This window comes from Bombyx mori, chromosome 1 (assembly GCF_030269925.1).
Source record: "Bombyx mori chromosome 1, ASM3026992v2".
Classification (NCBI taxonomy): Eukaryota; Metazoa; Arthropoda; class Insecta; order Lepidoptera; family Bombycidae; genus Bombyx; species Bombyx mori.
In genome coordinates, this window is record NC_085107.1 from 8,050,395 (window position 1) to 8,064,842 (window position 14,448).

Genomic DNA, 14,448 nt, shown 5'->3' on the forward strand with positions numbered 1-14,448 from the left:
TCAATACAGAATTGATAAAATTATGTGTGAAAAGTAATCCCGCTTGCCTTATTGTGTATTTTCGACCTCAAAAGGCACTCTTTCACCACACATTTACCCATTTTTCAGGACTTATTAGGTACTTGGACGACAGCACGCAAGTAGCTGAATGAAAATGAAATAAGCCGCGCATACGCCTGTGGGCTTATTTTGAGTGGTTACGCGTTGATGCGGGAACTACTCGTCTAGTATATTTAAATCAATGGCAGAAATAGGCAGGGCGCGGCGGTGAGACCTACGTACCTGTGCGGGCACACAATTTTTTTCAATATTGTTTTTATTACACGATCCTTCACCTTGCTATAGTAGAATTATTTTGTCCCTGCAGTTTGGGTCATAAAAAATCGGAGCGGTGAAGCGAGTATTTCGCTCTCTCTTCCACTCACGAGCCTTATGGACGGGCATAGTGATGCTAATTATTGTTGTCGATAAGTGTTATTGATAGTGTATTTAGTTTTGTCATTTTGTGGGTTAGTGATTAAAAATGTAAGAAAAATCACTAATCGAACACTTATATCCAGTGGCGTAGCTAAGTAACCAAGGGCCCTGGGGCAAATTAAAAAATGGGGCCCCACGGCTATGTAAGCTGATTAGATTGTATCAAATAAAAATATGAAATACTTTAAAGTTGCTAAGCTACTTAAGCTCTTTTTTGTGCACTGCAGGGCAGGTAATAAAAATATTAAACAGTAACAACATAAATTACAATTAATATTTGGTGTAGGTTTGGCTAATAAAACGAAATAGAGAAGATTCAAGGGTTTATTATATAAAGGTTGGGTCCTTTTTTTTCGGGCTGGGGGCTGAACGCGCGTGGTATGTGGGACTAGTCCGCAACTGCGAAACCGTGGATCCCAGAATGTTTTCAGGACCCTACCGCACTAAGCAACTCCCCTGCACTCTTCCTATCCCCGATCCTCTCCGAGGTCAAAACCCGGATGAGGTAAGGGTTACCGCGGTGAACACTACAACCAGACGGCGCAGCTCACGCCAAGGGCGCCCGACAGAGCCTTCGAGGCTTAACTCGAATTCACAATAAAATGCACATCGTAGATAATAAAACGCACATATCACTATCCGTCAAATTGACAACACTGCCAACCTACAGAAAGAATTTAGGGGAATTCCCTAGACATAACTTTTGAATTTCATTCAACTGAGTTGTCATGATTAAAGTGGGGTTGCAACCTGTCATATTTATTTTTAAAATAGAAGAAATTTCCAAAAGTTCAGTCCGATCGAGGCTTCTGGTAAGGATTCGAGCTGAGCTTGAAGGCCCCGGGGTACCGCCCCGCCTGGCCCCTAGGTAGCTATGCCACTGCTTACACCACATATCGCCGCAGCAAGTTAACGAGAACGGCAGAAATGAAGACTGTAACTTTTCGGGATCTATTCTCATTTCAGTGAAAAATTTTAACACATTGTTGATAATAACACGTGCTTGTGCTAGTATATTTTTGCCAACATGCAAAATATTTGAATAAATTCTACTGTTTTGGTACAAAAAAAGGAGTAGCCATTGTGTTACTAAATAAATTCAGAGAGCGAATGCACAAAATCACATTTCTCTTCGACATATGTACTATAATTTGCGGGTAGATACAACAAATGACTCATAACGTAACAATGTCACACCACCCTTCGTATACCACCCCGCCGCCGTGTACCTGCCTTCGATACTCATTTATTTTTATCGATAATGGAGCTGCGCCCGCGCATCATGCTCAGCGCCCTAGCCGGGCTATGTTTTATGACCCAAACTGCACGGACAAAATAATTCTACTATAGTCATTCGTGAACATTTGCTAATGTCGCATCGCTATTCGCTAGACACGAAAGCAACGGGCGTGTTAACCTTTAGGCCACTTTTTTTCCTACTTAAGCTGGTAGCCTTGAGAGGCTATGCCAGCGTAACCGAGCGAGTAGGTTAGCTCTCGAGGCTCTAGTCTGGGGGCGTTTCTAACGCTAACGCTAGCGAGAGCAGTGCTTCGCAGAATCTACCACCGGATCGAAAACGCGACCAACTGATAAAATCCGGCGAGAAATTCAGTGGGCTTTGTCTATAGGTTAGTTTACTCGCTGAGCAGTTCATCGCAAGTGACAGGTTCGACGAGAACGATGAGAGAATACCGAACCAAAGAGGAAGGCTCAGAGGCAGAAGTTCAACGCGTTGTTCGGATTAGGCTCCATACGCAGCACCTCAGTCCACGATACTGTCCACGCAGTCAAGGATACACCGATCTGGCGTAAGATAGACATTTCTTCTTCAAGAAAACTTCTTTAGAATCGTTGTGATTTCAAACCGGATGCAACGGAAAAAACGACAGGTAAGAGACACAAATACAAAAATGTGTAGGATGAAGCCAGCAAAGAATGAGACAGAAATATACATACTATTTAATACAGCGCCATCTGTGAGATTTTTTATTTAATACTAACGTGTGTATGAAAGCTCTTGTAGTGAATTTTAATTTAGGATTATACGTGAAATTAAAATATCAATTCACAGAGGGCGCTACCTTACAATTATTCACTAATGACAAAAATTTACATATACTTAAGACGTTTAGGATAATAGTATTTTAATTTTGGAAGGTTTCACTTCTACCACGTGTGAATTGCACACATGTAAATTTTTTTTCTACAACCTTACCTACATAGGTATTCGTTCACTATAGCACCTCTAACACCGGTCACTCACATGCGCACGAATACGCAAACCCGCAAGTGCAGGACGACATTTGCGAATGATTATGCAAAGTTTTCGCTGCATTCGTGGTTTTCCAAGCTGTGTCGGTTTTTTAACAGACATCAAAGCGCGCGAACCTCGAACCTTCGCGTAGTCTCCCACACATTCGCTTGCCCAGTTGCGCCGACGATTGCGAAGGTAACGGACGTATCACCATTTTCATAGTTCATGACGTCTACTGTGTAGCGTATCTTCATCAAAAGAAATCCCAAAAAACAGCATGGCTGTTATTGATGTCTGGGAAAGAATTCAAAACTCTTTTTCTTTTCAATGTTCTATTGACGAATTAAAAAGGAGGAGAAATTCGTGAGACATTCGTAAACAAGTGTAGGAGGAAGCGCAAACGGGTTCGCAAATTGAGTATGCGAACCCATTTGCACAGCCGCTAGGTTTGCGAATGAATGTTTGACGGCCCTTCACATGCGCGCAAACATTCGTACAATGTACGAATATTTGCGCGCATGTCAGTGGCCGGCTTAACAATTTCATTATAAGAACGTTTCCATAGATTAAACACGTCATAGATTAAACAACATATTTCTAAAGGCAGCCACCATAGATAATGCACCCACCATAGATAATGCACCCACCGCCCACCCACTTCAAAAGATAAATAACCATTGGGACACGTCGATGAATGTCAATTGACTTTTAATAAGTGTACTGGGAGTTCAGTGAAATTGAAAAATAGTATATTATAACTGGGCAACAAAACAGCACCTATTCAAAAATAATACAATCAATATCAAACGAAAACTGTCATTACTTACATGTAGATTTAGTCGTCCTTGCAAAATTAACTCGTAAGTGGAAAGTTTTTTTTTCCTTTTCCGAATACTACATACTTATTTAAATTACGTTTACATTCTCATACCTTAGAAAATTTAAGCTCTTATTTTCCGAAATATATTTAGTTTAAATAAAGGTATTGCTTTAATTAAATTAAACCACTTTGTCTCAACTACATACGTAAACATAAATAACAAATTTTACATATCCGATTAATACTTATTTCTAGAAAAATATCAACAAATTAATTAATTTTGCATAATAAGTCGACGAATCTTGATAACACTTTGATTGATGGTCAAGATAGGATAAAGAATAGATAATATTATAATTCGTGATTTAATGGTATTATTTCCGATTTTGCAGATCAATATGAGGCTCTTAGTTACAATAGGTTGTATGATCGTTTTCCTTCACTGCTCGTATGCTCCTCCTGTGACCCCTGATAAATCAGAAGACAGTGAAATTAAGGATGATTTGGTAAGTGAAAGTTAGATTTTAATTATAGTTTGACTTCAACTTAATTTTGACCTACCAAATATGTATGATTGCTATTGGCGTGTATGTAATATATATGTTATTAATAAATTTATTTCTCTTCAACTTTTTAAATAGCTTAACTGTAAAGCTTTGCATATCAAGCACTCATTAATCACATTTTATTTATGGCACTTTCTTAGATAGTTAGGTATAAGCTCATGGCCATATTTTAAGTGGTTATTGTAACTACCAAACTGGCCTACCACAATGGTAATGCTACCACTTAACTTATGACATATGGTTAAAGTCTCAATTGTAATGTATAATGGCTGTCCTACCTTTCAAACTGGAATCTTTTGTTGCATTAGACATATTCATGATTGTAACTACTTCAGCGGATTCCTAATACAAGGTGTATTATAACAATGGCAGAGCTAGATTTTGAAAAAAAATACATGTTATTTTATTAATTTAACAAAGATAACATCATAATTAATGTAAATCATGATTACTTGTCAGAAAGCATAATTAAAGTATTTGTTATCTTTATATAAAATTTTTAATTTGTATGTCTTGAAAAAAATTTATTTATTAGTGTTTGAACTTTTATCTGATACTTTGCACATCCTTGTTTGTTAATAATGTTTGATTTCATTTACATTTTATTTTTAGCCTAATTTAATAGTAATAATAGTTCACTGAGTTAAAACTAACATTAGAATTATGTGACAAAAAGATTTGGTTTATGCAAATTGTACGAATTTTTTTAGTCAGAGAGATATTTTTAGTTTTATATATGCGTGCATGTGTTTAAAACTTGGATTAATTTCATTAGCTAAGCAATTTCATTTGGAAATTAACATTAATGATATCATTTGTATTCTTTACTAAATAGTCTCTGCGAAATCTTAATCTAGATTTATTTATAGTATTGCTCATGCTTACCCATTTTGTATAGTCACATCGGTTCTTTGTGTATAAAAAATGATAATAAGTCTGAAAGTACCAGAGGAGATTTGAGTTTCTGGAGTCAGTCATTTATAGCATAGTTTGATTGTTTCTATTATGTTAATGCTTTAATGTAGAATATATAACTCATTCAACATGTTTTGTAGTATTTTTATTTACAACCTTTTAACAAATAAATAAATATTTTCTGTACTATATAGGAGGAGTATATGGAGTATCATAGGTACCTCAAGGAGGTTGTGCAAGCATTGGAGAGTGATCCTGATTTCAGGGAGCGATTAGAGAAAGCTGATGAAGAAGATGTTAAAGTAAGAATCATTTAAAATGGTAGATTTTAGACAAGTGTAAACTTAAATTATTTATTAATCTAAATTAATTAATTAATTATATAATAAATAGTGTTTTACTTTTAATTAAGGTATACAACAATAATTTCTATATCATAGTCACTAATTATTAAGACTGTTGGGACCCTGTTTAGGAATACAATCATTCAATAGCTCCTTTCATTGTGACCTAAATTTCCAGTACACCTCTTATTAAGTGATGCGACAACCAGTGCATAAGCCCGCCCCATAAGAGGTATAAATTTATCTAATGAACATTGTATTTAATGAGTATTCATGAATGATTCCACAATGAAGGAATAAGATCATGAAATGAAAATTAAACTCACAAAAAGTATAATTTGCGTAATTACTAGTGATAGGGCATATTGTGAGTGTGCATTGGTGGGTACCGTTACCCTGCCTATATTTGCTGTGAAATAGTTGTGTGGTCTGTTTTGAAGGATTGCAACTACTATACAATTGAGACTACTGCTACACTATACAATCGAAACTTAAACCTTATGGCTTAAGGTGTGTAGCAGCATTTGCTTTGTGATATAATATATGGATTCTGTTAACTACTGAAACTCTTAAATGGGTTGTAAGCTCGTTCAAGCAACTCAATAAATCATCTATAAGTTAATAAAGACATTTTTGTGATGCACCACACCACATCAGATACAAAACCTTGGGATGGACCTTAGACCTTATGAAACTCCAATACCTTTTGTATCTGGGTTAGAGCTCTCGCTCTTACAAAGGCTCCCGCAGTAAATGCATCAACCCAAGATACTGTTTCCAATGACTTCAGGGTGACCACGGCACCCTTTCGCCCAGAAGCTAAAAGTATATTAGCCTAACAAAACGAGCTTTTTAGAAATACTGTGACTAGTTAAAGAATCCAGCACCATATGTATAATAGCTGCACATTCTTAAGCTCACACTTAAAAGCTTGAGAGTGGATAGCCTTTTACAAGGCTTCCCCCTTCTAGCTTATGCAAAAATCTATAATAATAATACATTGCAAAGACTGTTTTTTCATTCTAGTCTGGAAAAATCGCAGAACAGCTGGACTTTGTCAACCACAATGTGAGGACAAGGTTGGATGAAATCAAGCGACGAGAACTAGAGAGATTACGACACTTAGCTACCAAGGTATAATAATAACGGTTTTATAATTTAAATTTATTGTATTTATACATCATAATACATGTAGCCCTTCGTTTTTTCTATCTATACAAGTATGGAAGCGAAGTAGATGTGAGAGGCAAGAACCTTATGTCCCATAATGGTACAGAGAGTGTTATATTCTTTAGCAGCTTTTATATATGGTTTAGCAGCATGGCTCATTTATATCGGTTACTATTGACTGATTAAATATGCTAACATTACTTTAGTCTAGTGGCCAGTAGTATGTATCATTTATTTTGTGCCAGAGGTAGGTTGAGCACTGGGCAAATATTTCGTTTTTTCAAAGTACATACAGTGTATTATGAAGATTGTTCGTGTATTTATGTTAAGTGCAGTAAGATTTTTCATTGCAAACGAATTTATTAAATGTAGATAATTTAATTACCAAATTATTAATATTGAATTATTTTTTCTTTCGAATCAGCAATTCGAGCTCACCAATGATCTTCACGTCAATATGGGTAAAGTACCGTCTAGTGAACATTTAGATCATACAAATGCTCACACATTTGAAATTGAAGATCTGAAGAAACTCATCATGAAAACGACTTCTGATCTTGAAGCTGCTGATAAGAAACGCAGAGAAGAGTTTAAGGTCAGTCCCGTTCTTGATATAAATCTGATTAAAAAACCATTCTCTGTCTCCACTTATAAAATATTCCAAAACAATTTAATTACATTTCAAACTTTTATCATGTAAGACATAATATAATAATCATATTAGAAATTATTGTGCGTTTAATAATCTCCAACCTACGAATGTGGCGATTTTTAGTGACCAACTGAAAAAAGTTAAGGCAGTTATTTAATGTTCATTTTATGATTACAATTGGTTTAAAAATGTAAATGTGCATTTAGATCATTTAGTTTAGTTCACATAATATAAATTTGGTTAGTACAGCCAAATGGAAATTAATTAATGGAAAACGGAACTTGAAAAAACTGGTTTTACTTGCTAGTCCAACTTAATTTAAAAATGCTATAATTTTTATCTTGTTGTTACTGGTCATGATATTAGGCTGTGATAGTAAATTAGTGTATAATATATGTATGTCTACAATTTCGGGAGTAATGATATTATCGATAATCATGTTCAAAGATTCAAGTAAAAAGGAAGCAAAGATTGAGTACAATCGTGTTAAAAAAATAGAAAAGTATATTGTTCCTTTTTAAATTCGGCTTGTGGGGTACTTTAATTATATAGTTTGCATTTTTAATTTTAATAATTTAGACAATTTAAATTAAAACTAATTGACCAAGGTAAAATAATAATAAAAAACGAAACTCATTACAGACATACGAAATTCAAAAAGAATTTGAAAAACATCAGAAAATGGAAGAAATGGGCGACAATAAAGAATATTTGGAGAAAATAAAGGAAGAGGAAGAGGCCAAGAAACATCACAAGCCTGTAAGATATAATTTTCTTTATTATCATATTGAGAGTCTCAAGAACAATGGGAACAAATTAAGCTATCAAACCTAAAACATAATTCTTAACCTGTCTATATAATTAGAACAAGCAAGGATAATAAGAGCTCTCACCAAAATATTCTAATCTATATATATAAAAATGAATTGATGTTCGTTAGTCCCGCTAAAACCCTAGAACGGATGAAGCGATTTTTGAAATTCCATAAAAGACAGCAAAAATTTATTTACGGTATTTAGGCAAAACTATAGTAATGGGTCAAGAAGTAACGGAATTATTAAAATTGTTTTGAAAATTATTATACAGTCTGTTGAAATCACCTCTTTGAACGTTCATAATATACACTCGAGTAGAATTCCATGAACGCATGTTGATAAATAATTTTGTTTATTGCTTTTCGAGTAAGTCCTTATCGCGTTTGGTTCGTGTTTGAGTCAGATTCTGTGAGCATTGTTTTGTAATGACGTTTTCTAGAAAATAATCGAATAATGCATACTAGCTATGTTGGGTAATTCGTCGATAAAGTTATGCTTATAGTATTCACTGCCTTGAAGGTTAAGTAACTCTCACAAAACATATTCATGTTGAATCAATAAACCTTGAAACAAATTTCATTGGAAGCACATAATTTGTGTTTCTTTAATCTTTAATTACCAAATAAATCTTTATTAGGATCGAATTATAAGTCACCGTTTGTTTCACACACGTTTGAATGAGCAGTTAACTCTCCCACATTAATATAATAAAAAATAATTTTAATTAATCATGAAGGCAATCCTTCATGATTAATAACAATAATAATTATTTTTATTGCTTAGATGGGTGGACGAGCTCACAGCCCACCTGATGTTAAGTGGTTACCGGAGTCCATAAACATCTACAACGTAAATGCGGCCACCTACCTTGAGATATGAGTTCTAAGGTCTTAGTTTTTACAGAGCAACTGCTGCTTTACCCTTTAAACCGAAACGCATTACTGCTTCACGGCAGAAATAGGCAGGGGTAGTGGTACCTACCCGTGCGGGCTCACAAGAGGTCCTACCACCGGTGATTAAAATTAATTTGACTAAAACGACCTTATAATATCGTCGTGTGTGGTCGTCTGCCAATATGTACATATATCACAACCATTATAAACTGAGACCATTAGCTCTGTTTAAAGTTTTCAGTACACAATTCCTTAATAATGTTGAACGTAAAATAGCCATTGGAGTTCTCTAAATGAGTTTTTGTTTATTTCAATGTTTTCTGATATCTATTGATTTATAGAAAAACCAAAAATAATAAAATAATTGTATGGAAAACTTATTAGAAAACAAAATTGATTAGAGGACTTCACAAAAATGCTTTAGTAACAAATTACATGTACAGTATAGCTTTCTTCCATTTAAACTTAATAAAAAATAAACCTTATGTCGCGGGTTTAAAACCGCCTTACGGAATCCAGGCTCATGATGAGAAACTAAATGTCATTCTAGTGTTTTGTTCGGTTTTCGCGATCAGATGTAATCACGCGCCTATTACTTTCTTTGTATTATTTACGATTTAAATAATATTACAAATTTTAGTTAGATTCCACCCGTTTACTGGTAGGAATTTAATGTGTTAATAATTTACCTGTACACAAATATAACTAATAATACAAATGACGAGTATAAAATCTATTTCCGCCAATTACCATTGCTGTTTCCGCCTCATTAAAGGTTATTCCCCAACAGGGCCGCCACACTTCAAATTATTAAGTAAATTATTAAGTGTAGTAGGTAATCAACGAAACTTAGTTTTTAGAATTGGATAGTTTTCAAGATGTGAAACATTGTTTTCTTCCCCGTATTTTCCTTTCTAGGTTTTTTCCGTGATCCCTCTACTAAATACAGACTTGTCGCAAGGCTAGGCGCAACATTGTTTGGCAAAAACATTCATGTCACGACATATAAGACCACGGCTTTATTCTTTATTCCAATGTTTGAGACTGACCACGTCACCAAGTGTGTGGTGACATGTATGTATGTAATGTTACCCCTTATAGACTGTAGTGACCTGCAGGCAACTGTGAGTACTAAGTAAATACAAAGCTCGTTCTTGTCAATTATTTGTTGGTCAATGAAGAAATAATTGAATTCAATGTCAATCTTTAGTTCTTCAATTCTTTCAAGAAAAATTCAATTCAATGCCCATCTTTCATTCTAAACATTTGTTTCGATACCTAAATACAAGGGCTCACTCGGCACTTTGTCTATCGTCTGTTTTCGTTTCTAATTCTCTTACAAATAGTTTTTATTTAATGTGAATTAAAACGCAGCTCCATCACCCCGGTTCTAAACAACAATTAGAAGAGGTCTGGGAGAAACAGGATCATATGGATCAACAGTTTGATCCTAAAGTTTTCTTCATGATGCATGGTGAGTTGATAGTAATCACATTATTAATATTATGTTGTTATTTGTAACAGCTTCACCATCCTGTGACCAAAGGCCAGTTATTAGAGATTTGGAAAAATGGTGACCATATGGATTTGAAAGATTTCGACCCTAAGGTGTTTTTCATGTTGCATGGTAAGACATGTAGCATGCAACGCATTATAGCTGTTTTTTTTGCATCACACTCATCCATTTGTATTTATGTTCCGTCGTGTAATGATTTTGTGCATGTTTAGTTAAGTACGTAGGTACGTCTTGCCATAAATAATGTTATATCGGAAAAAAAAATAGTTTTTTCTTTCCTAATTCCATGGAACACTACTGCAGTGTGCGATAGCTAATACATTAATAGTGTCCTGAAAAGTGAACGTCATTCAAAATGGGTCTTCCTAAAATAATCCACAATCGTTGTGACCAGTTATTTATTAGTGAGAGGATGTCAGGTTCGAAATTTAAACATGTATATTATTGTTTCTTTATTATAACCATAACTATGGCTAGACTGTATTTAACACTTTTGAAATAATTGTTTTCCTGTTTGATTTGTTTTATATTGACTAGTTTTATTTTTTGTGTGTTGTTGATGCTTGATTTGTGTTGTTAATACGTTTGGCTTAATGTGAACTCATATATAGTCTTAATTTCGTCAATAGTACATTAGCGCGCGCTCTCTCTCTCTCTCTCTCTATTCATTTTGGCACTAGTAAATTAGTTCTATCTTCCTCTTTTTCGGAATAGATGTGGACGGTAATGGCGTTTGGGATGCAAATGAAGTGAAAGCCCTGTTCGTTAAGGAATTGGATAAATTCTATGGACCTGGTGGTCCCAATAAAGATTTGCACGAAAGAGCCGAAGAGATGGAGAGGATGAGGGAACATGTGTTCAAAGAGAATGATAAGAACCACGACGGACTGATTGATTTCCATGAGTTTATGATGGCCACGCAACGTGCAGATTTCAATCAAGACGAAGGTAATATAGTAAAAAGATTGGTATGAAAACTTTAAGGTTATCAATTAAATATCACTACATAAGATGTTTCCTCTCTAGGCTGGAAGCCAATTGAAGAAAATCAGGTCTATACACAAGCAGAGTACCAAGAGTACGAAAGACGTAAGCTAGAAGAGATTAGATACTTGCAGCAGCGTGGTTTGGTAAGTGCTGTATTTTTTAGATAAGAGCATGTTAAGTTTTTAACATAACTGCGCATTATAAATTGTTCTTACATTGTCACACATAAATAATTATATTGGAAAAATATATCAATAGTGATTATTTTGGTTTAGGTTGATCCCCACGGTCGTCCACTACCAGGATCTCAACACCAAATTCACCAAGCTCTCCAGGAATTCTACGCCCATCAACAACATCAAGGTTATCCGGCACAACAACAATACCAACAACCCCAGCACCAGGGTCAAGCCCAATATTATCCACCGGGACAAGCACAACAAGGTTACCAACAACCCCAACAAGGATATCAACAACCTCAACAAGGATATCAACAACCTCAACAAGGATATCAGCAACCCCAACAGGGATATCAACAACCACCTCAAGGTCAATATCAAGGACAGCTAGGTCAGTCACAGAACCAGCCTCAGCAAGGACAGTATCAAGCTCAGCAACCGCCTCAGGGGCAGTACCAGGGACAACAACCCCCTCAAGCTCAACAACCACCTCAAGCTCAACAACCCCCTCAAGCTCAACAACCTCCTCAAGCTCAACAACCACAACAGGCTCAACAACCGCCACAAGCTCAACAACCACCACAGGCTCAATATCAAGGACAGCCGCCTCAAACCCAATATCAATCACAGCAGCAGCCCCAAGTACAGCAGCCGCCTCAAAATCTACAACAACCCCCTCAAAATCAAGGACAAATACCACCGCAGCCTAATGTGAACCAAGGGCAAGTGCCTCAGCTACCTCCAGTTCCCATTCAAGGGCAACCGGCACAACAAGCTCAGGCCCTACCCGTGCCGTCACAGAATGCTCTACCCCAAGTAAACTCACCTATTCACTAAAATAGAGTATTAAAAGCAAAATACGACCTCTACATAGTACTCTACTCTATTCTAAGTAGAATTTATTTCAATTCGATTAGACTCAATTAGCGTATTTAGTCGTTAATTATAGCAATACCTGTCCCGTTGAACGTTTTTGCTTACATCATATGTGAATTTGCATAAATTATATCTCGTATTTTAGCTCATTAAATTTTGTTTACTTGTTGTAGATAGCGTAAAATTACTTACTTAAAAAATATACTACTCATTTCCTGAAATATTTGTCTATTGATATAGATGGATTTTCACTTTCTTCATGGTGCTTAGAGCCTCAAATGGTGCCAAATTCGTTTCATGTCTGTCGTTACATCTTTTTTATATTATTAAGCTTTTCAAATTCAAATGTAGAATTTCTAATATCAATAAATATAAAATCCAAGGAACTGCTTTTCAATACTCAGGGCTGACTATTCAGTTTTATTATAAAAGTTGTATCTAGGCATAATAAAATACGTAATGAACAGATTTAAAATTACACTCCCATTGAGAATAAAAAAACATTGTTTCATTTTTGTATTCGCTCAGATTATAATTAATTTGATAGGAAACTTTTATTTGATAATTGAAAAATCAGTCCTTAGTGGATTTTTTTTGGATCTCAGGTCGATAATGTCCTCACCATTAACCTGTAGACTTACATCAGTCTATTGCAACAATGGACACTATTCAATGGAGATTTATCTGATAAATTATTTGAGGTGATCTCATCATTTCCATTTAAGCATTGCACCGTCCGCCATCGGAGCAAAGTTCGTCCATATTACACAGACATACTTTTCCGTGTGCGATCCGGCTTTGGAATGGACTGAATATACCAGTATGAATGAATTCAATTTTTTTTCCTACCTATTCTAGTAACCTCGTGGGTTATTCTAGATTCACCGAGCTAGTAGGTGAGCTCACGGGGCTCCAACGGGGAGTGTTGCTAACACTGGCCCTAGCAATAGCAGTGCTTCGCAGAATCTACCACCGGATCGGAAACTCGACCCACTGAGAAGATCCGGCGAGAAACTCAGTGGGCTGTTTCTATGGGCAAATTTACTCGTCGAGCCCTTCGTCGCAAGCGACGGGTATGGCGAGGACGGTGATCGGTGCTTGAGGTACCTAAAAGCACCGGTAATGGATCGGGAGGATTCGTAATGACGTGTTTAGGGTGAATTCTATAGTATTGAGAGCTATGACATGTTCTTCAGATGCGATTTGTAAGTAGACTCGTATGGTCGTAGGTCCAACTATAACATTGCAATTGCAGATATTTATGAGTATCAGTAAACCGCTAGATCCGCGGTATGCCTTTTTTATCATAGCACACTTAAATTTACCATGCAATGCGACGTTCTCTTTAGTTACACTTTGGATGATTTGCAGTGCTTGCCTTATCGTTGCCGTTTATAATTTCCCTAAACATCGGTATCAGAATGAACAATACGTACCTACATTAGAAAGTCTGATAATTTAAGATATCGTATTAGGTAAATAGGCTTGAATCTATATAAGAATTAGGGTATTAGGTACATTTTCATTTGTACATTCGAATGATATAAACCGAGTGATTTTTATAAGTATTAGCCATATGTGTCTGTCTTTGTCAGGACTGTCAGTTTATATCATACTTCAGTGGTTTATATACCATTATTAAATATAAATAAATCAAAATGTTTCTGAATGTAATAATAAGCGTTATTTTATCAATCGTTCACTCGCACAATCCCCTTATAAGTTATAAAGGTCAGTGAGATACAATAGGGGATTTTCCTTAAAGCAGACTTCCCCTGAGCATACCTATTGAATTTTATTACTGTTCAATAATAATAGTTTATAAGATAAATTTGTATCTTAGGAATATTGTATATTGTACCTTGAGAATATTTTCATCGGTTTTCACCTCTGCACTTCATAAAAATTAAAGTACAGTTTATAACTCAATATATTACAGATACATTGAATCGTTATTAGATACTAGTAAAAAAAAACAATAATA

The 14,448-nt window shown here is 35.4% G+C and overlaps 1 protein-coding gene across 2 annotated transcripts; it reads left to right on the top strand.

The window, feature by feature from the left end:
- The first annotated feature begins 3,345 nt into the window (after positions 1-3,345).
- Positions 3,346-12,846, top strand: LOC101746062 (nucleobindin-2). 2 transcript variants are annotated; one of them, XM_004929770.4, is made up of 10 exons: positions 3,346-3,591; positions 3,944-4,057; positions 5,227-5,334; positions 6,403-6,510; positions 6,971-7,141; positions 7,841-7,957; positions 10,281-10,380; positions 11,137-11,370; positions 11,449-11,552; positions 11,685-12,846. In XM_004929770.4, the coding sequence occupies exons 2-10, from the start codon at positions 3,950-3,952 to the stop codon at positions 12,423-12,425; spliced, it is 1,791 nt and encodes a 596-aa protein (XP_004929827.1). In that variant the 5' UTR covers positions 3,346-3,591; positions 3,944-3,949; the 3' UTR covers positions 12,426-12,846. The 2 variants fall into 2 exon arrangements, with proteins under 2 accessions (XP_004929827.1, XP_004929826.1); XM_004929769.4 differs by lacking the exon at positions 10,281-10,380 and adding an exon at positions 10,431-10,533.
- The last annotated feature ends 1,602 nt before the right edge of the window (positions 12,847-14,448 follow it).

Coding starts and splice junctions, on each gene's coding strand:
- LOC101746062 (XM_004929769.4), top strand. CDS start 3,950: ATGAGGCTCTTAGTTACAATAGGTTGTATGATCGTTTTCCTTCACTGC. Junction 7,142..7,840: donor AACGCAGAGAAGAGTTTAAG/GTCAGTCCCGTT, acceptor AACTCATTACAG/ACATACGAAATTCAAAAAGA. Junction 11,553..11,684: donor ACTTGCAGCAGCGTGGTTTG/GTAAGTGCTGTA, acceptor ATTTTGGTTTAG/GTTGATCCCCACGGTCGTCC.